Source organism: Ascaphus truei, chromosome 14, assembly GCF_040206685.1.
Source record: "Ascaphus truei isolate aAscTru1 chromosome 14, aAscTru1.hap1, whole genome shotgun sequence".
Lineage (NCBI taxonomy): Eukaryota > Metazoa > Chordata > Amphibia > Anura > Ascaphidae > Ascaphus > Ascaphus truei.
The window spans coordinates 25,946,939-25,968,386 of NC_134496.1; the positions used below are offsets into that span (position 1 = coordinate 25,946,939).

Below are 21,448 nucleotides of genomic sequence, written 5' to 3' on the forward strand. Positions count from 1 at the left end.
TATGAATTCTTTAGATCATACAGTGTGTAATCACTTTATTTTGTACTGTACTTCACTGTCTATGATTAAGGTGTAACATTAAATTAAGTCCTTTATTGAAGCTATCTCAGACATACACTTTTACATTATCCTTCTTTCATGCCAAGTGTATATTTAAATGTGTATTTATTTAGGCAAACTCCCAGCTACTGGACCCGTGATGCTACTACAGGTGTGACCTGTGCTACAGGTTGCAGTGCCATTAGACCGTGGAACAATAGTCCACAAAATAGCTACAGATTTCCATTATTATCCTAAAATGTCACTGATTTCTCAATGGAAAGATCTGCACAGCATAACACAGTATACAGTATCACAAATTGTCTATAGCAGGGGTGCTCAATTCCAGTCCTCAAGCCCCTCAACAGGTCAGGATTTCCAAGCTTCAGATTGAGCCTCTGATTGAGCCACCTTTGCTGAAGCTGGGACGGATTGAGCCACCTGTGCTGAAGCTGGGATATCCTAAAAAACTGACCTGTTGGGGGAGGGGCGCTTGAGAACTGGAGTTGAGCCCCCCTGGTCTATTGAATCTAATGGCAATTCATCCCAAAAATATCACTAGGTAGATATCTAATGCATGATTCATTGGCAATGCCTGAATTGTATATAACACAGCATCAACCAACTACTATACTACTGTGTATATAAACACAAAATACAATCCCCACATAACTTTGCTGCTGCTATAGTTTCAAACGAGCAAAAGATATTTCCTCATGTGACATGGAGGGACCATGCATTAATGGCCATGACATATTCATATCATGTGAATGGGTCTAAATGGATGTGAAGCTGCCTTACCTGCGCAGGAGAACACAGCATGTGTCTTCTGTATTTTAATAGATCTGAACTCTGCTCCTGCGCGTGGAAGACGCCGTCACAGTACAATGAACAGGGCAAAAGCATCATTTAAAATAGAAGTGACCATGTTGTACACGGGTTTTGCATTGTATTTTATTTTCAAAGTCAAAGCATATTATGTCCACCTGCCCTAACAATGTATCAAGCTTATTTCACATTGTTTGCTTTGTTGTTTTATGGAACAATAGGGGAGGTTCGGAGAAGTTATAGGAGGTGATAGTTTACATAGACATGATGATGGGCTGTACTTATTTCTTCTTACGGTCATCTGTCTAAAAAAGTCAATTAAATACTGATTAAATACTGATTTTTGATGGTGGTGCTGGAAACAGAGCGGTACAGTCCCCCATCTGCCTGAAGTAATACACAGCCAAATGAGTGCTGCACTGCACACAGGCTAAACTCAAGCTTGTGCTATACTGTAGCTTAACGCGACAGATTTGTTATTGCAGGTGACCAAAAAAAGGCTCACCCCTGCGGGGGACGAAGCCCTCCTCGGACAATACGTTGCTGCACCTGGTGAGATGTTTTGCTTTTTCATGGTCACCTGCAGTAAATATATGTTGCATTACGCTGCATTCTTGAGTATAGAGCAGTATTCATTTTGCTGTGTATTTCTGTCATTTGTACCCATCACTAGTGTCATTCAAACAGCCAAACCTGAGCTGGTGTTAACAGCCTAGGAAGCTTGCATTTCATTCCAAGCTATTTTTGTGGGGTAACAGAACACAGTTCTAGCACCTTGTTTTACTAGTTGTGGCTCTCTGTTTAGGGATACACAGGAAACGCCATAATGTGGTTATGAAATGATCAGGAATGTTCCGGATTACTACCTGGCAGAGAAGGGTGCCCTTTCTAGCACATTTAAATCATTACTTATATGCTTAGGGACCCAGCACCTCTTTCTCTACAAAAAACACCGTATGTCAATCTTCATTTGAAATGACTGGCTTGCTTAGCCTGTGAGTGTGTGAGCAAAAGCAACTCCACCCTTTGGAGTAAATAAAGGACACCCTGCTTCAGGTGTTCAATGCCTCTCTGGGACAGATCAGACATCCACCCTGCCACCCCAATTATGCTGGCCGCCATTTTGAATTAGCGAACATTTTAGAACTAAATGTCTCCTGGTCAGAGGTCGCCCTCTTTGAATTAGGGGTTCTACAGGACAGAACCTTAATCTTACCAGAGAAGGAAAACATCCCCTAAACAGCAGGCTTGCAGCTTTAAATATCAGCTGTAATATGTGGCATTAATATAACTTCCTAGATACATAGACCCAGCACCGAGAAGAGAAACTAGGAAACAACTTGCACATATTGATGAAAACAGCTTGCGTGGCTGTTTTTAAGATGTTTTGCTTTATCCTGCAGAAGGCAATCTACTTTCGATTGCACAGACGTGGATTAGGCTGTTCTGAGCCGACCTGTGCAGAGAAATTATTTCTAACTTTTGCCCCACAGTGGAGATATTGAGAATTATCTAATTATTCTTTACTTTGGTTTCCGATTGTGTAGCCGAGGAAAAAAAAAAATAATCCCCTGACACTTCCATTATCCAAGTGGTGTATCTTAATCCTGTGAATTTACATAATGGAAGAGGCAGCAGAAATATATATTTGTGCCTGTTTCTTTTTCTCTCGTATTGCTGTGCTAAAGCAACAACAACGTGTTCAGAAAATTAAATGTTCCCCGTCTTTGATTACAGCTCTAGAATACACTTTCGAGGTCTTGAAAATGCATGTAGTTGTTTCCTATTTTCTCTCTTAACCCTTGTGATGCAAGAAAGTCTTAGGCCAAGTACCCGCTAGCGCTGATCGTGATGAGCGGGCGGCGCTTGCGGAGGAGACTTACATATATAGATATATGTAAGTCCCCACTCACGCGGTGCGCGCGGCACTCGTGCGCGTGCACACACGCTCAGCCGCGATCGGCTCGTAGGTAAACAAAAATTCTGTACTTACCCGCGCGCTCAACTACCCGCAATGCCCCTCCCCCGCGCACAAGCCGGACACCCGGCGCTCATGCTTGGAGCGCTCCCCAAGCATGAGCGCACTCAGCGCCAGCGGGGACTTAGCCCTAAGACTTACCAGTGTTACCTTCAAGATGTCGGGTCCAGCATTCCATTTAACATTGATGGTTCGGTCATTTTCAGGGTGAAACAAAGACGACCAGCAATGATATTGGTGGCGAGTCATATAATAACACTGCATCTTATTGCCTTGCACTGAATGCATTGGCTAGCCCACGGGTTCTCAACTCCAATGCTTAGGATCACCCAACAGGTCAGGTTTTAAGGATATCCCAGCTTCAGCACAGGTGGCTCAATCAGTGGCTCAGTCTTTGACTGAGCCACTGATTGAGCCACCTGTGCTGAAGCTGGGATATCCTTAAAACCTGACCTGTTAGGGGGTCTTGAAGACTGAAGGTGAGAACCCCTGGGCTAGACGGTGCCCATTTTTCATTAAGGAATTTGAGGGCTTAAAACTTTAAAGGCCATATTTATTAAGTACAGTGGTCTTCTGTCGTGAGACACCTTCAGGTGCAGCAAGGCACCTTATAGCGCACTAGAGATGCACTCACCTGCCGAGATTCGCTATGCTGTAGTTTTGATTAGACTTTTGAAAAATGATCTAAAAATGTGATTCCTTTTTGGTGCCAAATGTTCTACCAAAATTGTAAAAAAAAAAATAATTTTCGCCTTTTTAAAGTAGCAAATTTTCAGCCCAGAGGTTTTCAAATAATACATTTTTTTACAACTGTGATTGAATTTTGTACAAAAGTGAGAATAATCGAAAATGCAATGCCCACTGACTTTTCAGCGTCAAATCGGAGTTGGCACGATGGAGTAGGTGATATTCGAGAGGTTTGACTCGGCGTGCAAAAAGCTTGCCCATCTCTAACACCCTCCTGAGGCAATGAATGGGCTGTAAGGTGTATTCCAGAGTCGTAAGGTGTCTTGTGGCAAAAGACTGCTATTGGCATAAATATTTGCTGAACCCCGGCACCTGTGCTCTGGGAGACTACAGCTGCAGTCACATTTATTTAGCAGTTCATCAGGATTAATGCAGTGGGGGGGGTACCTGCTTTTCAATGGGAGTCCCATCCAGAAGCAGGGACCGCCCCCTCCCCCGCTGTGTTAATCATGATGAAAAATTCTCCCCTGCACTACACTTGGCTGTGATCAGGTTACCCGAGCTGCAATTCACCCGCTCCAAGTGTGGAGCAGGGTGGAGATGAATCTGACTGCATCTGTACCTGTTCAGGTTAAAGGCTGCCAGCAATGTTCCCTTCATCAGGTAGTCCTTCCCCCCTCCCCTTCAAACTGAGGTCACAGAGAAAAATAAGACAGACTATATTGACATCTGGACAAGGACTATAAAGGCTTTATGCGCCGCCCCTCCTTTGTGACGCTAAACCAAATAATGGAGACCACACAATGTTGGAAGAAAAGGTCACAGCTTTATTTTAACATCCGCTGTTAAAATCGTGCCAGCCAGTCCGCCAGCCAAGTATGCTCCATGCAAAATGGGGGGGAGATCCTTGCCCAGCGGCCAGCGATTGGTCGCGCTCCCTCCCCCCGCCCATAGCATGTGAATGGGGGGGAGATCCTTGCCCGGACAGCCAGCAATTGGCCCGCTCCCTCCCCCCGCCCGTAGCATGTGCATGGGGGGAGATCCTTGCCCAGACAGCCAGCAATTGGCCCGCTCCCTCCCCCCGCCCAAAGCACTGTAAGATGGGAGGGGGAGATCCTCATTCAGCCGATGTTGGGCTGCTTCCCTCCCCCTCCCACCCTAGGGTCAGCTTAGGCCCAGCCCTAAAGCTGGCGCCCAGCCTTTTACCAGCGTTGATTGGGCATAGGCCGGCCCAGCCCTAAAGCCGGCGCCTCCAGCCTGCCGAGCTATTCTAGGGGCTCCAGCTGAGGGACAGACCCTAAAGTCCTCACCCTTTCTCCGTCTCCTGAGCTTGGCTGGCGCGGCAGCTCCGCCACCCGGAGGCCCCTCTGCCGGGCACTGGCTACCCTGGGCCGACACGCCCACCCAAAGCTGCGACCTCTGATCTTAATTCTTCCCGCAAAAAACCCTTGATGTTACTTAAGAACACCTCCAACCCCTTTGGTGATAGATGCACACAGTCCCTTCTGTGCCAGCTGCACTCCTTGGTGTCAGTCTCTCAGCGCTTTAAGAGTTTTACCGCCGCTAGAGGATGAATTTTACCCCTGGCCTTATTTACCTTCCTCCTAGCTTTCTCTTTCCGTGGCCCTTTTAAAATTCGCTTTGGAATAATTACAGACCAAATGATTACAACCTCACTCCACAGCGCCTTCAAGCGGGCGCATTCCTTTTGTAACCGATAAATCAACTCTAGTGTTTTGTTGTTGGCTGGGTCATTCCCCACGAGGTGTAGCAAAATAACATCCGGTTTCACTTGAAATTCTGCTAGTGCCTTGTCCAGAGCCTGTTACAGATCAACCAAGCACCTTCCTCTCTTTCCAAGCCAACGCCAATGCACCCCCTCCCCCGTACACCACAGCTGCTGGCCGCACCGCTGATCCTTCGCCCAATTGTGTGCCCACTGAATGAAGGAATGACCCATGATCCACACTTCCAGGGTCCTTGTGCAGCTGTCTACTGAGAGGGAAAAACATGTTAATCTTCTTGCATCCGCACGTTGCTGTGCCCTTTGGCCCTGATGTAACCCCCTATAGGCACTGGGTTTCCACCTCCCCGGTTTCTACATTTGGTCCGGCATACAGCCGTTCTCAGCTGCCGCTGTAGCGGCACCAATTCTAAAGGAATGGGTACCAAATACACAAGGATCCATACCCCGTAGCGGAAAGGCACCGCCTAAAAACGCTTTGAAATTGGTACCTTGTGAGTGATGTTGCGTCCTGATGGATGAGGAAATTGCCCCTTACCTTGGGCTTGTGCCTTTACGTACCACTTAATCAACGCCACTGGGCAAACTTCCATATTCTCCATAGTGAGGTGGACCCACGCTCCCCTTCCCGCTTGGTCGGTTTTAGACCTGTGAATCTTGCATGCCACCGACGTAGCATTGAGCATCATGCTCGCGAAACAACAAGCCAGAACCCTGGCTTGTTTAAGATAACGCCACTAGGTCGCCAACTCTGAAGGCACCAAGAAAGCCGCGGCAAATGCTACTCTGAACAGTTCCCTTTTCCGCTGTATTGAAACATAGCTCGTTTGCTGCCATCATCAATACCTGAAGCCTGTCTGGCGTTACCGGCTCCCTACTGTCAGTTCACTTGGCTTCGCCCCTATCCCAGCCTATTAGGATTCTCCTAACTATGAAATCCTTAGTTACAGTATGTCTTTGCGGTTGTGGTATTTTAGGAAAAAAGACAGTCCTGCCATCATGGCCCCAACCCTGGTCTGCGTCGCCCCAGCTGCCTTCTGGGCCTGTAGGAAGCTACTGATCCGCGCGTTGCTACCTCGCTTACCATCAGCGCTGTCCTTTTGCTTGAATACTAGCCATGTGTGCCAAGCCTGGAGGTAGGTTCTCCAAGTGCGTGAGGCTAGCGACTTCTGGATCAGGTCCATAAGTCCGCTATCCCCATCTGCCCCATCTGACATGGGCATGTTAGACCTTTGGCATTTGCCGCTGCTCGCCTAAACGCTGTCCCATTGAACCGCGATAAGGCGTCTGCTATCACGTTTAATCTCCCCGGGACATGCTTGGCGTTAAAGTTGATGTTGCTGCGCATGCAGAGCAGCACCAGCCTCCGCAGCAGCTGATCACTGGGCTTGATGTTGCAGGGAGGCTGTTCCCCGCTCCCATCACCTCAAGGTGGTCAGACCCGAATATGATGTGTTTGTTACTGAGCTCCTTAGCCCAAAGCTCTACCGCCACTATGATGGGAAAACTCAGGAAGGCGATATCCTTAGTTAAACCTGTGTCTACCCATGCCTGGGGCCATGGTTCTGCCGCGTCTGCTCCTGGTTATTACGGCCCCCTTCTATGCTTATTAGCTCTCTCCTCACCTGTGGCCTTTGCTCTAGCTCCTGGTTATTACGGCCCCCTTCTATGCTTATTAGCTCTCTCCTCACCTGTGGCCTTTGCTTTTTCCCTGGCCTGAAACCCTTCAGCAAAAAGGTCGTGTACGTCCGTGAACTTTCCCTTTTATTATCTCACTTTGGGTGTAGATAGAAGAATCCGTCAAGTTACTTCCAGGGCAAGCAGGTAAATAGTGGCTGAACAAGCCTGGGTGGTGAAGCGGTGTATCGGAGCATATAACGGAGTTGTGAGCCTGGTATGGAGGTATGTGCGGGGGTAGAATGGGTGCAGACCCACGCTAATGACTAAGTGGCTGCTATATAATGTCCCGATTCCTAAATAAGAACTGGTATGGAGTAGCAAGTTACTCACGATTGGTACTGGTACCCCCCCGCGCCTCCTGGCTTGGCGTTGCACACAGAGCGGGGTCTGGCTTCCCTCCTCGGCGTCCGTCCGATCGTGGCGGTACAGGATAGAAATGATCAGCAGTCCTGCCGCTCCTATCTACATCAAAACTCACCAGTGAAGGAATGTAAAAATAATTTATTAAACTACATAAAACGGATACACCAACAAACAGAAAAGAGAACCTCCTCCCACACGTTTCAATTGAAATGGTCTTTCTCAAGGAATGTAACCCGACTGGAGAGAAGTCATAGCGCAGGCGTAAGTGTCCTTCCCTTTCATTGCTGGCGCTTACGCTGTCGTCCTTAATTTTAGGGGCCTTCCTCTCCCCCGCTGCCTCCTGCGTTGCACTGCTTGGCCTAGCCTTAAGTGACCGGTTAATCACCGCTGTCTCTTTAGGAATTTATACATACAGGTTTTTTTTAATTGCGCTGCGCTCTCAGAGTGTCAAATGTCGCTGTCACTATCTGAATCGCTATTACCCGTACTAGACTAGGATTTATTTCCTTACCTGGAATCTCGTTGCTCGGGTCAGTACCCTGCGCTGACCTGGACCCGAAGCGCTCGACTGGCCTCGGCGCCTGTCCCCCTCCTCGCCATGCATCGGTGAAGGTGGGTAGGGGTCCTGGTCCAAATTCCATGCGTGCAATGACCATTCATTGGCCGTCGCTTCCTGCGAAAACTGAGAGGACCCAGCCTGCGGTCCCATGCGGGATCCAGGGGCTGGGTCGCCTTAAATCCCCCCCCCCCCCCGTGACAAAGCAGGACGCTCGTCCCTGTGCTGCAGTTAATCTGCCAGACACAGCTTGACCCATGGGTGGGGGGGGGGCTGGGGCGGTTATAAACCGAACCGCCCACACCCCTGCCAGCTGAAGGTAGGTAGGTGGGGTGGTTGAGTATGGCGTGTGGTTATATAATAGGTTGGTGTTTCACGGTTGTACCCTGCTCACAGTCTGTCCTGTACTTTGAGGGGTAAGGTTGAGGTCGCCCTGCAGTACCTCCAGGGGCCTCATGGTGGCACTGTTGCAGAGGAGGGCCAAGGAACAGCCAGCCTCTGCAGACCTGCTTGTCCCCTTAATGAACCTGGGGAGGGAAATCCCCCCTCCCCTTGCTCATAGCAGCCTGGAAAGGGAGGGGGGAGCCTGGAAAGGGGCCAGACTGCAGCCTGCACTGGAGAGGACCGCCCCTCCCTCCCCTGATGGTGCACGTGGGAGGGAGGTGAGAAATGGCACCGAGGAGCCAACAGCAGCCGGACGGGTAAGAGATCTGGGGAAACGGGGCTGGCGCCTGATAGTCCCCGCGATCGGGGTGAGGATGCTGGTGGAGGTGGCCAGTGTGCGCACCGGGCGGCGCACGTGGAACCCGGCTGTCCCTGCGGCCAGAGGGGTAAGCGGGTTGGGGGTGAGGAGTCCGCCTGTCGCGCACCCCGGCCGGTGCACGCGGCGCACGCTTGTCCCTGCAGTTGGGTTGGCTGGTAGGGGGGAACCTGGCCATCAGGAGCCCTGGGGCCCCGTGGTGAGCAGGCTGGCGGCGCAGGGGCTGGCGGTGGGAAGGCAGCGCACAACCGGTGGCGGAGCGCCCCCCCCTCGGAGACCCGGTCCTCCAGGCGATAAGGCTGGCGGTTGGGAGCCCGGCGGGACCGCGTATGTGGTGGGGAAGCTGGGGGCGGGCGGCAAAGCTACACAGGGGCGTGATTCGGGAGGCTGCAGAGCCTGGGAGCAGAGCCTGGGAGCAGGGGAAGTGGCGGGAGGAGGGACAGGTGGTGCATGGGTGGAGCTGGGAGCAGGGGGGGGGGGGGTGGGAAGGAGAGGGCACTGGCGGGAGACGCCTGTGCTCGGCTGGGGATCCAGCCGGGCTGGGGGAAGGGGCATGAGGGTTGCTGCCCGCACCTCTGCGCTGGGATCTGCGCGGGGCAGGCACACTTACCTGATCCTCAGTTGCAGCTGCATCATCAGGATCCTGGTGGGTGAGGCTGACAGGGCTTGGGGGTCTTCACACAGCGGGGAGCTGCTGTAATCCATGAGGCCTTACATCATAACTGGGAAAAATATGCAGGTCCGCAGCAAAATCCTGTAAGGTAAGAGAAAAAATTCCGTTAGCTCTGTCTCTCTCCCCTGGGGCCCCACTCTATATACCCTCTCCCCCCTCCCCCTGCATGGGAGGGGACAAGCAGCCTTCCCACTCCGTGGGGGAAGGGGGTTAGCTGACCCCCCCCCCCCCCCCCCAGCTCTCGCCAATCAGGACGTCGCAGCCCTTAAGGAGCCTACGACCCCATGCTGGGGCCTCTGCCTCTTCAATGTCGATGGCACTGTGGAAATAGTAGGTGGAGCCAATAGATTTTTCAGTTGACCAAGCATTAGAAGTTTTGACATTGCAGTTACATCACACATTATTCTTTATGCGCGGAGGGTGACAGAGGATGAATTAGCTTACTTTATGTTAGAAATAATAGAGATATGATAAGACATGGACCGTAGCCACACACCTTGTAAATCCCCAGTCTTTTCATACACTATTTTCTATTTCAACAAATTTTTCAATTTTACCAATCTATTTACTTTCAATTTCCACCAGAGACCATTTCACCTTCGGAAAACACTTTCCTTCCTGTTTCAGGTATAGATTAAAGGTCGGGTTCTTATTGCCGCATTTATCTCGGGTATCTGTTTGGCCACGGTGCTTGTGATAATACTGTACTGTAGATATATCTGTTTGAAATGGAAAGCCATGTCGTCCTTCTGATGGGTCGTCTCGTCTGGAACAAAACATTAGGAGCACGGGGGAAAAAAAGTTCAACCTGATCAAGGACGGAATGTCACATTTACCATGTCGCTGAAACGCTCGGGTTCTGAAAGATAATCAGGGCTTGGGAGTACAAAGACACAGCGCTTGGGGTAATTGAGTTTCATAAAATGTGGAAAGGAGCAATTAACTGAGCAAAATGTCATCTATAGAGGTGACGACCCTAAAAAGGAGAGCGATTTCTAAGATCTTTTAGTTGTGAACTTTCTGTGAAATCAGACATCTTGACAAGGAGAGATGGAAAATGGTACTAAATTGCGGCTTTTACAGCAGCAATTTATGTTCAGGGAAGAAGGATTAGCATATATTTATGAACAATCACTAAGTATATTATTCGGTGTTGGATGCAATATATATATATATATATATATATATATATATATATATAGCATCCAATACATATACACACACACACACATCTTACTTTTTTTGGTTATCATGATATATTATTAACTATGTAATTCTTTTCAAGCACCGACTTGCATAAATTTGCCATGGCCAGTATCATTCTTTGGCTTTCTGCTCATATCCACTACCTTCTAAGGCAGGAGTGGTCAACTCCAGTCCTCAAGGGCCACCAAGACGTCAGGTTTTTACAGATATCCCTGCTTCAGCACAGGTGGCCACTGATTGAGCCACCTGTGCTGAAGCAGGGACTGATTGAGCCACCTGTGCTGAAGCTGAGATTTCCTTAAACCCTGACCAGTTTGTGGTCCTTGAGGACTGGATTTGGCCACTAATGGGCACATTGGCAATAATAGCTTCTAGGAAAGATGGAATCAATAGGGCAAGGTAATGCCAATTTGTTCACGGATTATTACAATACAGACACCAACGCCACTTTTCCATATTAAAGATAGGCCAAACTTTCAAGCGCGTTTGCGAACCAATACGAAATTGGCGCTTTTTTTCTTCCTGAAACAAGTACCCATTTAACTTGTATACCTCCCAAAATACTACTTTAAACAAATGGAGGAGGACCTGTCAACACACTTGCTATCCCTGTTAAATATACCAATTGAAATATGCAAAGTATATTCAAATAATTGATATTAGCCTATTTTCCCCTGACTGAGATGCAGAAGAGCGAATCGATGGTGGAATTGCGGGATTTCGGAAAAGTTTTAGCCCTTTAAACTACAGTAGTTCTGCCAGCTAACCGGTTCGCCAGGAAATACATTTGGGTAAAAAAAAAAAACCTGTTTGCGAAAGAATTACACATCACGATTGTGTATGTGGTGAACACTGGGAAATAGATTATCTGTATACAAATGAATGGGACTTCAATCTTCTACTGCTCAGGGAAGATGGCTTCAAAGCACATGAGAGCCAATTTTTTTGCCCCCAAATGTAACATTTTTTTTTTTTACTTTCACCAAAAGAGAGATTTCAAAATGCAAATGTAATGAAAATGTTATGACCATTTAAACATGCAAATGAGCTCATTGAAATAGGAAACTATCATTATTTCTCTTATTTCTAAGCCCTATTTTAGAGTCAGGATTTCTCAGCATTGCAAAATGTCACCAATTCCTGCAACATCCAAGACTGATTTTGTGAATATTTTAGCCCTGTAAGACTCTTTACAAAAGAGAGTACAGGAAATTATAATACAATAAGTGCAACAAACAAAATCGGACAATAGCAAAGGAAATCCCTGCCCCGGAGAGTTTATAATCTAAGGCCGTGACCATGGTCGGGGAGGCGTGCGCGCGACGCGATCACAATGCCTTAAGGCAATGATCGCAGCCATGCGAAAGCGAGAGTAATCAGTTACATTTGATTCCACGACGTGACGGCCAGGGCGGGTCCGTCCAATGAGGGTGAACCCGCTCCGTGACATCACGGCCACGCCTCCCCGTCACGTCTACCCTGGCCACAAATCGCTGGAGCTAAAAAGTGGGTGACGTCACACACATGCGCACGGTCACCATGGCTGCAGCCTAAGAGTTATGTTGGGAGACTTACAGAGACAGCAGGTGAGGGAATAAGTGCAGTAGATGGCAGCGCTTGCCCACAATGGTTGATAGGAGTGACTGTGGGTGAGGGACAGTAGCTATGAGCCCAGGCTGTTGGGATGCTTCATTTAAGAGGTGAGTTTTAAGGTTTGAATTAAAGGTGGGGAGAGAAGGGGCTTGGCGTACACTGAGCATGAGGGAGTTTGAAAGCGTAGCGGGACTTTCTCGTGATTATTATTTAAGAAAAAGGAAGCTGTTGCGTCACTAACTGTGCACCAACCCGCAGCCAACCAGATTGGACGAGCGAAAGAGCTACTAATCTACATTTTTAGCACCTGTAATTAAAAAGTCACAGGGAAGTGGTTTTTTAAATGAGGCCAATGTCCTGGAAAAATATCAGAGATGGTTATGAGGATTCCTCATTGAGAATGTTGAATGTTGTTTTTCACAATACTAAATATTATTATATGAAAGCTGTGTAATACGATAGGCATATGCTTATAGGGATTCCATGTTAAAATGGGCGTGAAGTAAAAGGTGACACTGTGTGCTCATTTGCATGTCATTACCCAGAACCCCTGGCTGCAGTGGAAGCATTATATGCTAGGAGATAATGGGGGAAACGCAGGGTTGCAGACCTGCTTGAGACATGCGAGTGGGCTCACACGTTGTATTTTTATTTGCGGTTCACTGTACGGTGGAGGGGTTTTGTCACTTTTTTTACCCGTCTATAATGTGAAGTTAAAAATTATATAGTGACCACAAAATTAAAAAATATGTAAATCTGTCTGAGTCTCTAATTCATTTCAACGATATCAGGGAAAGGGAGAAATGTAATGTACGGTGCTATACTCCTAATGGCTTAATAATAATAATAGCATGTTCTTGTATAGCGCTGCTAGTTTTACGTAGCGCTTTACAGAGACATTTTGCAGGCACAGGTCCTGCCCCGTGGAGCTTACAGTCCATGTTTTGGTGCCTGAGGCACAGGGAGATAAAGTGACTTGCCCAAGGTCACAAGGAGCCGACACCGGGAATTGAACCAAGTTCCCCTGCCAGTCAGTGTCTTTTACTCAATGAGCCGCTCTTTCTGCACTTTATACTGCAGCATGTTAACCCCTTGAGTGCCAGCACTCACGGAGTTAAGTCTTAAGATGTAAATGGCCTACCCAAGAAAAGAAAGTGATTAAAGTGCCATTAAGGTGCAATTTTTGTATTTGCTTAAAAAAAAAAAAAAACAACATTATTTCAGTGATTCCAGCATAATAAGCACTTTCCCGGCTCTAAACAACCCCCATTACCGGAGATCTGGAGTGTAATTGATGGAAAACGTTTACACACGCCTGACACAATAAGTAGGATCTATGAGTGTTTTTAATAACAGTGATTTACGCATAACTCTCCTTTCCTTCTCGCGGAGATTAGTTGCCCTAATCAATTTGACTATTTAGTTATTATTAATTAGCGCTGGCACGACCGTACTTCATCCTTTTACTGAGCATCTGTTTTTAATAGATTCAATACCTGCAGTCATTTTCTGTTCTTTAACTGCCTCCTCCTCTATTAGCTGATTACATGTCAAAAATGTTTTTATAGATATACTTTTATCCCTTAGCACCGCTAGTTCCCAGTTTATTATTATTTTTGGTTCTATTTGAACCAATTATATTTAATTTATTTCTGGGTTCTGGTTTCTTTACCTTTCTTATATATAACATGAGCGATATACCCTTTAGTGTGTGAGACCCAAATGGTCAAAACAGCTGTCTGTGAGTAGGTTTACTGGCTATGCATCAAAACCCAGGCTGTGCTGAAAGCTTTGTAATGCAGCGAGCATAAGCTTATAAGGGTTCCATGTAAAATGGATTTCAGGTAAAAGGTGACACAGTGTGCTCATTTACATGTTATTTCCCAGAACCCCTTGCTGCAGTGGAAGCACTGTATGCTAGGTGATAATGGGGGAAATGCAGGGTCTAAGACATGTGAATGTGCTCACAAGGGATATTTTTATTTGCTATATGCTTTACGGTGGAGGGTTTTTCGTCACCTTTTTCACCCACCATAATTTATCTAATGTGGGGTGTGTATATATATATATATAATTTTAACACTGGTGAATTATGTTTCATACACTTCTAATCGTGTTTTCTTTTGCTGTGCCTATGTGCGATCTCGCAGTGCGGACTGCAACACTGGGTTAGAATCAATGTTCTTTATCATTGCTATTGAAATATGAGGTCTCACCAATAAGGATCCTAATGTCTGATGCAATGAGGCCAGTCCGACAACTGCAATTACATGTTTAATAGCTACAGCTTGGTCATTTATCTACTATATATTTTGGAAAGTTGTTGGTCTGCTTGCGATGCATTTGCGCTCCTCTTAAGATATCGTAACCACATTTTTCATGATAGATCCTGAGATCAAGGAGCAGGTTTTTGTCTGTATTTGGATACAATTCACAAATTACATCACTGATGACATCACAGATGACATGATCCCATCACACAACCCTCAATCTACCACTTAATCTTGGGTCACTCGATTGAACTATCTGTGATGCCGACACGTAACTGGATGCTTAAACTTGTGTCATCTATCATGCTTCTGTGAAATTTAGATGCTCCAATACTAGGGAAAGATCTTTTGCTTAATGTCATCGGACCCACTATTGTAACAGGCTGTGCTAAGGCAGGAGACTTATTCATACCAGGAACCTCACTCATCCCTACCGACATTCCTTTCCAATTCTAAAGACCTGAGTTTCCAGTGAAGCTTGCCTTTGCCATGCCAATAAATCTCGAGGACTGTCAATTAAAGTAGCTGGACTGAAGTCAGACAATCCATGTTTTGCATGTGGTCGACTTTATGTTGTATCCTCCACAGTGGGAACTGGATAAAATGTGTATGTTTTTGTGTCTGGTGGAAAAACTAAAAGTATATACAGTAGTTTAACCGGCAGCATTAAAATAAAAATACATTATATTTTTTTCATTAAGAAACTGAAATATAAATATCCATTTATAACTCTCAGTATTTTTGTTTTTTAGAATTCCCGAGCACCGTCGGGTACTTTCAGCTAATAGCAGTATATTGAATAAATGTTTTACTTTTTGCAGATCTGTACTAATGTTCAGATTTACGCACACCCTGATAAATCTGCTAATAATCTGATTGCCGTACAACTCTCTCTGTCAGAAAACCAATGCGACCATTCATTGGAAAAAGATGAGGGATCTAGAAGAACAAGATAACACAAAAAGGAAGGAGTTCTATTAAACGAGACCTTCCCAAGTTTCCTGTTAGTGCAGTCTGTTTCACATACTAGCATTGAAAGTCTATTTCAAATAACTGTTCACCAGATTTATTTTTAAGTCATCAGTCACCAAAATGTAACACATACAAAATGTAATTACTATTTGCTAGTTTTGGTTCTACATGGAGATGCACATTTAATTTTCAGGGGGAGGGGATCTGAGAGATGCACAATGACACCTATTCAATATAATCAGATGTGTGGTAACACAGTTCACAACAGGTAACAAATTAAAAATATTCAATGTTTCTTCCCATACTGGATATAGGGAAATGTATCTTCATGAATCCACTCTGATCATGGCTGTTGTTAAGAGTTTATTTTTTAATACGTTGACCCATCAAAGTGGCATTGGACATATCTGTCACATGCTCTTATTGGTTGAAGTAATCCAAAGAAGAAGAAGACTAGATGCTCCATGGATTTTACAAATAACAAATTTATTAGCCAAAGTTATCCAACGTTTTGGCTGTCTAAGCAGCCTTTGTCAAGGAATGGCATGCCTACTGCATACGAATCACAGCGGGTCTTCCCATTGGAGTTGAGATCAACGGTATTAGCTGTTATGCTAATTATTGGTGTGCAGCATATACCCTTGCTATACTTATTGGTTGAAGAACAGAGCCTTTAGCTAATTAAAGCAACTGAATCACTGGTGACACATTGGAGATATATACATTTTTGTGCAGAAGACATATTTACACACTAGGTTTTCAGTAGCTTATTGGATTCCCTACGTGTCCATCATAAAAGCCCTTCATGCTGTACCAGCATTAGGACGTCCACCATATTTGTCAACAGGTGCCTTCTGTACTGTACGTTTAGACATGCATGATTGTGATTATAGTAATGAATCTTGCTAACCTTATATGTTTTCCTGTTCTCTACCTCTTCCAGATCTGTGACAAGGAATGGCACTACTATGTCATCAACATAGACTTCCCACTGGTAACGTTGTATATGGATGGAGTGACATATGAACCCTACCTGGTGACCAATGATTGGCCCATCCATCCGTCACACATTGCCATGCAGCTGACTGTGGGCGCTTGTTGGCAAGGTAATTCAGTTAGTAAGAACTAATCCGGTTGGTTCATTAAACTGTACAGCCAAGACTGAGAACCCATGCATGTACAGTATCTACATGTCCTCCACTGGTCGTCAAACCAGCTTCATTCACCATATTGTCATATCACAAAGTGGTTGGGCTGTAGGCTTTGTTACCTTTTTATAAACCTTATTAGTTTTTGTTGAATTATGTGATAGCCAACGGTATCATTTCAAGACAAATATATTGAACACCGTCAGTAGTGTGCAGAGCAGTCCTGAACCTTCCCGTTTTAAATGGGTTAAAGTGGAAGGGGGAAGGAAAATTTGGAAGCCTACTCACCATACCTTGAACATCCAACCCCTCGCCCAATCACATTGGGGCCAGCTGTGTGGCTGGACCAATCTCCACCCTATGTAACTTCCCCATTCCTCCCAAAAAACCTTAATGGCTTCAGCTGTCGGGCTGGGCCATACTCTAACCCAGCGGTGCTCATATTGGGGTCGCGCCCCCGGAGGGGGGGCAGGAGAATTTCTAGTGGGGTGCAGCAGTTACAAGGGCCCCGCGCTCTTCCTCACGGCCTTTAAATGCCGGGGGAAGCGTGAGGCCTCTGTAACTCCTTTACCTGGTGTCGGTTGGGTCTTCGCGACGCGTCGCCATGGCAACGCCCATCAAATGACGCGGCGGGGTCACGTGACGTCACATGAGCCGCGACAAAGTGACGCCGAGTCTTGTAGAGGGGGGGGCGCAAACGCTGATGCTCCCCGGCAGGGGGGCACTGCTCAAGACATTTGCGCACCCCTGCTCAAGACGTTTGCGCACCCCTGCTCTAACCTGAGCCACACCTTTTCCTCCAACAGGCAGCCACTTTACCTTCGTGATTCAACATTGTCGCTCATTCGCTCTAGAGTGTAAGCTCTCACATGCCTCGTTACCTCTTTGTATCGGGTTGTGCATGTTTGTCCTCACTTGTATGTACAGTAACTGTTCATGTTTTTATAATATACGTAACTGTTCCCCATTGTACCGCACTGCGGAATATGTTGGCGCTTCACAAAAAGTGATAATAATAATAACCTCTTCTCAAAAATATTATGGTACGTGGTACAATAAAGCCAAGCATAACTGTACATTTTCAGCGTCTCGCATCGTCTGCTTCATAAAGAAAATCAGACCATATGGTATAAATCTTTTGAAGATGGAACAAGAGGTTCCCATTTGCTCAGTAGGAAAACATGGTTTTGTATTTATGACATTTATACGGTACATACTCTACGGAGGATTAATAAGAAAGCAGAACATGGTGCTGAATATTAGTGTTTAATTTTCCATTGTCTCTTTCAAAAATGATTTGTCAGGGATTGCATCTTTAACAGTGTGTGAGATATTAAGAGATTCGTGGCACCAGCTCCCGAGGGTCTCACACATTCCAGAGCAAATGAAAAATGTATGCCACAAATTAATGCTTCCAATGTTGTGAATTATAGAATAATGCTAGCAAAATGTGTTCAATAATGCACACCTGACTGTTGAATTGTTTCTTCATCTACTCTCTTCATTGAAACACTCTCTCTTGATATCACACACACTTTTTTTTTTTTTAGTTTGTTGTTAAACCCTCACATACTGTAGGTCAGGGGTGCACAAACTGGGGGCGTAAGAATTTCTAGGGGGGCGCGGCAGGTACAGAGGCCCCACGCTCTTACCCAACGCGTTTAAATTAAATGCCGGGGGAGGCGTGAGGCCTCTGTAACTCCCTTATCGCTCTCTGCTGCGGGGTGATGTGATGTGACGCGTCACATGACCCGCGGAGTTGATCCGCGAACGCTGCGGCTGCCAGGCAGGGGGGCGCAGCTCAGGACGTTTGCGCACTCCTGCTGCAGGTAACTCAATATTCGTTTCACAATCTAGGAAATGCGAAAAAACGTTCCAAGATCTGGCTCAAATGCTGCACTCCTAAGTGCATATACCAGTGAGTATATCAAACCCAATGCTTCGTCAGGACATAGCATGTAGCACACTGGAAAAAAGCTGAATCTATTCTAGTCACAGAAGCTTAGGGTGCAGCTATAAAACAGCATTGAGCTTCTAAATGGTATGTTTGACGACTTACAGAGAGAGCAGGTGAGGGAATAAGTGCAGTAGGTGTCAGGGCTTGGCCGGAGTGACTGTGGTACAATAGCCTCGAGTCCAGGCTATTGAAATGCTTCATTTAAGAGGTACGATTTAAGGTTTCACTAAAAGGTGGGGACAGCGGTGGATTTACAAATCCACCGCCCTTAGGCACTTGCCTGTGTCTGCTGCCTGTGCCTGCCACCCAACTTCTCCTTCAGAATCCAGCGTGAAATTATGCCGCGGATGTTACCAACGTGCCGTGGCATGGCGTCACGTTACCATGGCAACGCGGCATCATGACGTTATTTGACGTCATGATGTCACGGTTGCCATGGCTACGAGACGCCGTGTGACACCGTTTGTGACGTCCGCGGCGTCACCTGATACTCGATTTTGAAGGAGAAGTAGGGCGGCAGAACGGAGGCGGCCAGCACAGGTAAGTAAGTCCTTCCCATTAGGTCCGATAGGCCCGCATGCGGGGCAAATGCAAATGGAGGTGGACCTTTTCGCCGGCCAAAAAATTTGCCGCCTTAGGCCCAGGCATAGTGAGAAATCTGACATTAGAAGTAGATGAAGAAGTAGAATGCTGTAGTGATTAAGGCATCTTTAATATGGAAATGTAATAGTGTGCTTTAAACCGTAGTCATTTACACTCCTGCTAATAATTCCATCTAGTTGTATTATTACATGTACTGTAATATTAATTATGTATTGTTAATACATCATTTCAGTTCTACCTTTTGGGGATTGTTCCAGAACGAAAATGTTCTCCCACTATTACACTCATAGGGTGGTTGGATAAATGCCATTTCTATAATGCTCATGTCAATTATACAATGTATCACACCCTTTCATCCCTACTGCCCTGCAGGATGTCCCCAACTTCTAAATAATCAATAGTATGAAAATAGTCAAAGAAATCAAGTGTTCTATACAGTAGTTGTAGTTACTTCGGATGAAGGTCAGGCCTATCTCTGGTTGACATTGTTCTGAATAGCACGGTTCTGTTTGTGCTGCCAGCTACAGAGTTAAGCACTAAATTATGACCAGATTTAGTGGCCCCTTAGGGTGGGATTATATGATGCCAAGCCAACTGCTAACACGCTTTATCACCGTGAAATTGAGGAGTGAAGAGATGAGTTTTATTAAGGACGTGACAGTAGATAGTTGGCTGTTTTTAAAGGAGCACATGCACTTCATGATACGCACTAAACAAATACACATATCTACATATAATTATCTTTATCAACATATAATTATCTTTAGCTTTCAGTTTTTTTAATTAGAAATCACTTGTTATTCTTTGTTTTTGATAAAACAAAAAATGTTCATTTGTGTGAATCATTAAGGATGGTGCCTTTTCTTAAAATGTGTCTTGGAACGACAGAACACTGGTACGCAAAAAAAAGTGGGTCACTGATACACAGAGTCTCTCTAGATTCTGCCCACCAGGAAAGCACCTCTGTCCTACTGACCGTGAGGGATTCTCTCTCGGCCTGGGGCCCAAAAACCTACACTGACTAACCTTAACCTACTCCGTTAGGATAGTACCATCACCAACCAGGATCACTAGAAGAACCCCACCCCCCCCAAGAGCTGCTATCTTGGGTTGGGTGGGTACCCACAAAAAGGTACTATTCCATCAAACCCCTTCTGTGTTGACAGACTCCTTATGGCCCATTCAGTTGAGCATGCCAGAAAGCAACCATATATGAACTAAGAGGTGGGAGGTGTTTTAGGCTAAGGCCCCGCTGCACGCGCCAGCGCGCCCACACTGCATCCAGACGGCGCGTGTATGGCACTTCACCGCTATCTGCGGGCTTTAGGGAGCCGGTTTTAGAAGCGGGGGCGTGGCCAAAATGGGTCGGGTGGGCGGGGTTATGATGCGGCTTTTACATTGCATTTTCCAATGTGCAACAGACCAACCTTTATGCAGCTTAATTTAAGCGTAAATGCAACCCAGGAGCAGCACCCTGTTATCAACAGAGAGCAGGAGGACTTCTGTAGGCTGCTGGATCTTTGCCATTTTGCCCTGGGGTATGGATTGCACTCGTGAGATGGCAAAAAACCTTAATGAAGGATCCACCCCCCCCCCGTGACGGCTATCTCCCCTCCTCAGTGGCTCCCTGCCACAGCATGCGTCGCCGCTCAGGATTACAATCCTATTGTAGCCCCTGCTGGCTGACGCGTCACATTGCGCAGCGAGCCTTGCAGAGAGGAGGGACTGGGGCCACGCCTACGCAGGCCATGACAGTCACACCACACTCACACCGCGTGCGCCTCTGGACCGACCCGCACTCACCAGCACCCGCCGCCTCCCGCCTCTCACCCCTCTCTTACCCCTGCACCACACTCACCACCCTGCCGCACTCCAGGCTGCCGCACTCACGCCACCGCACTTACCGCACTCACGCCGACGCCGCCTCTCACATCACGCCGATGCCTTCCGCCCGCCCACTCGGCTCTTCTCTGCCGGGAGCGCCGGGGGAGGGGGGGAAGGGGAAGAAGAAGCCAGCGGTGAGGCCAGGCTGGGGTCCTGCGAGCGGGTAGCACCCCCCCCCCCCAATCAGCAGCTCCAATCAGCAGGGGGGGGGGGGCGGCGAAGGGGGAAGAGTCAGGACAAACACAGCCTCCCTGTATCCCCCTTCCTCCGCACATCTGCGGGGGGTGGAGGGGGGACAGTCAAGAGAGGGGGGGGCAACACCAGACTGCCACAGACACACAAACTGACTGCCTGACACACACTGACTGCCTGACACACACTGACTGCCTGACACACACTGACTGCCTGACACACACACTGACGCGCGCACACACACTGACTGACGCACACACTGACTGATTGGTTGGTAAGCAATGACGGGCGCCAGGAACTTTATTCACTCAAACA

At 46.9% G+C, this 21,448-nt stretch overlaps 1 protein-coding gene across 2 annotated transcripts in view; it reads left to right on the forward strand.

The window, feature by feature from the left end:
• CLSTN2 (calsyntenin 2) overlaps positions 1-21,448 on the forward strand; it is a 590,435-nt gene that overhangs the window by 523,077 nt on the left and 45,910 nt on the right. For both annotated transcript variants that reach the window (XM_075570139.1, XM_075570140.1), the window contains one exon: positions 16,293-16,455. In XM_075570139.1, coding sequence (XP_075426254.1) covers positions 16,293-16,455 — 163 coding nt within the window. The remainder of the gene's footprint in view (positions 1-16,292; positions 16,456-21,448) is intronic.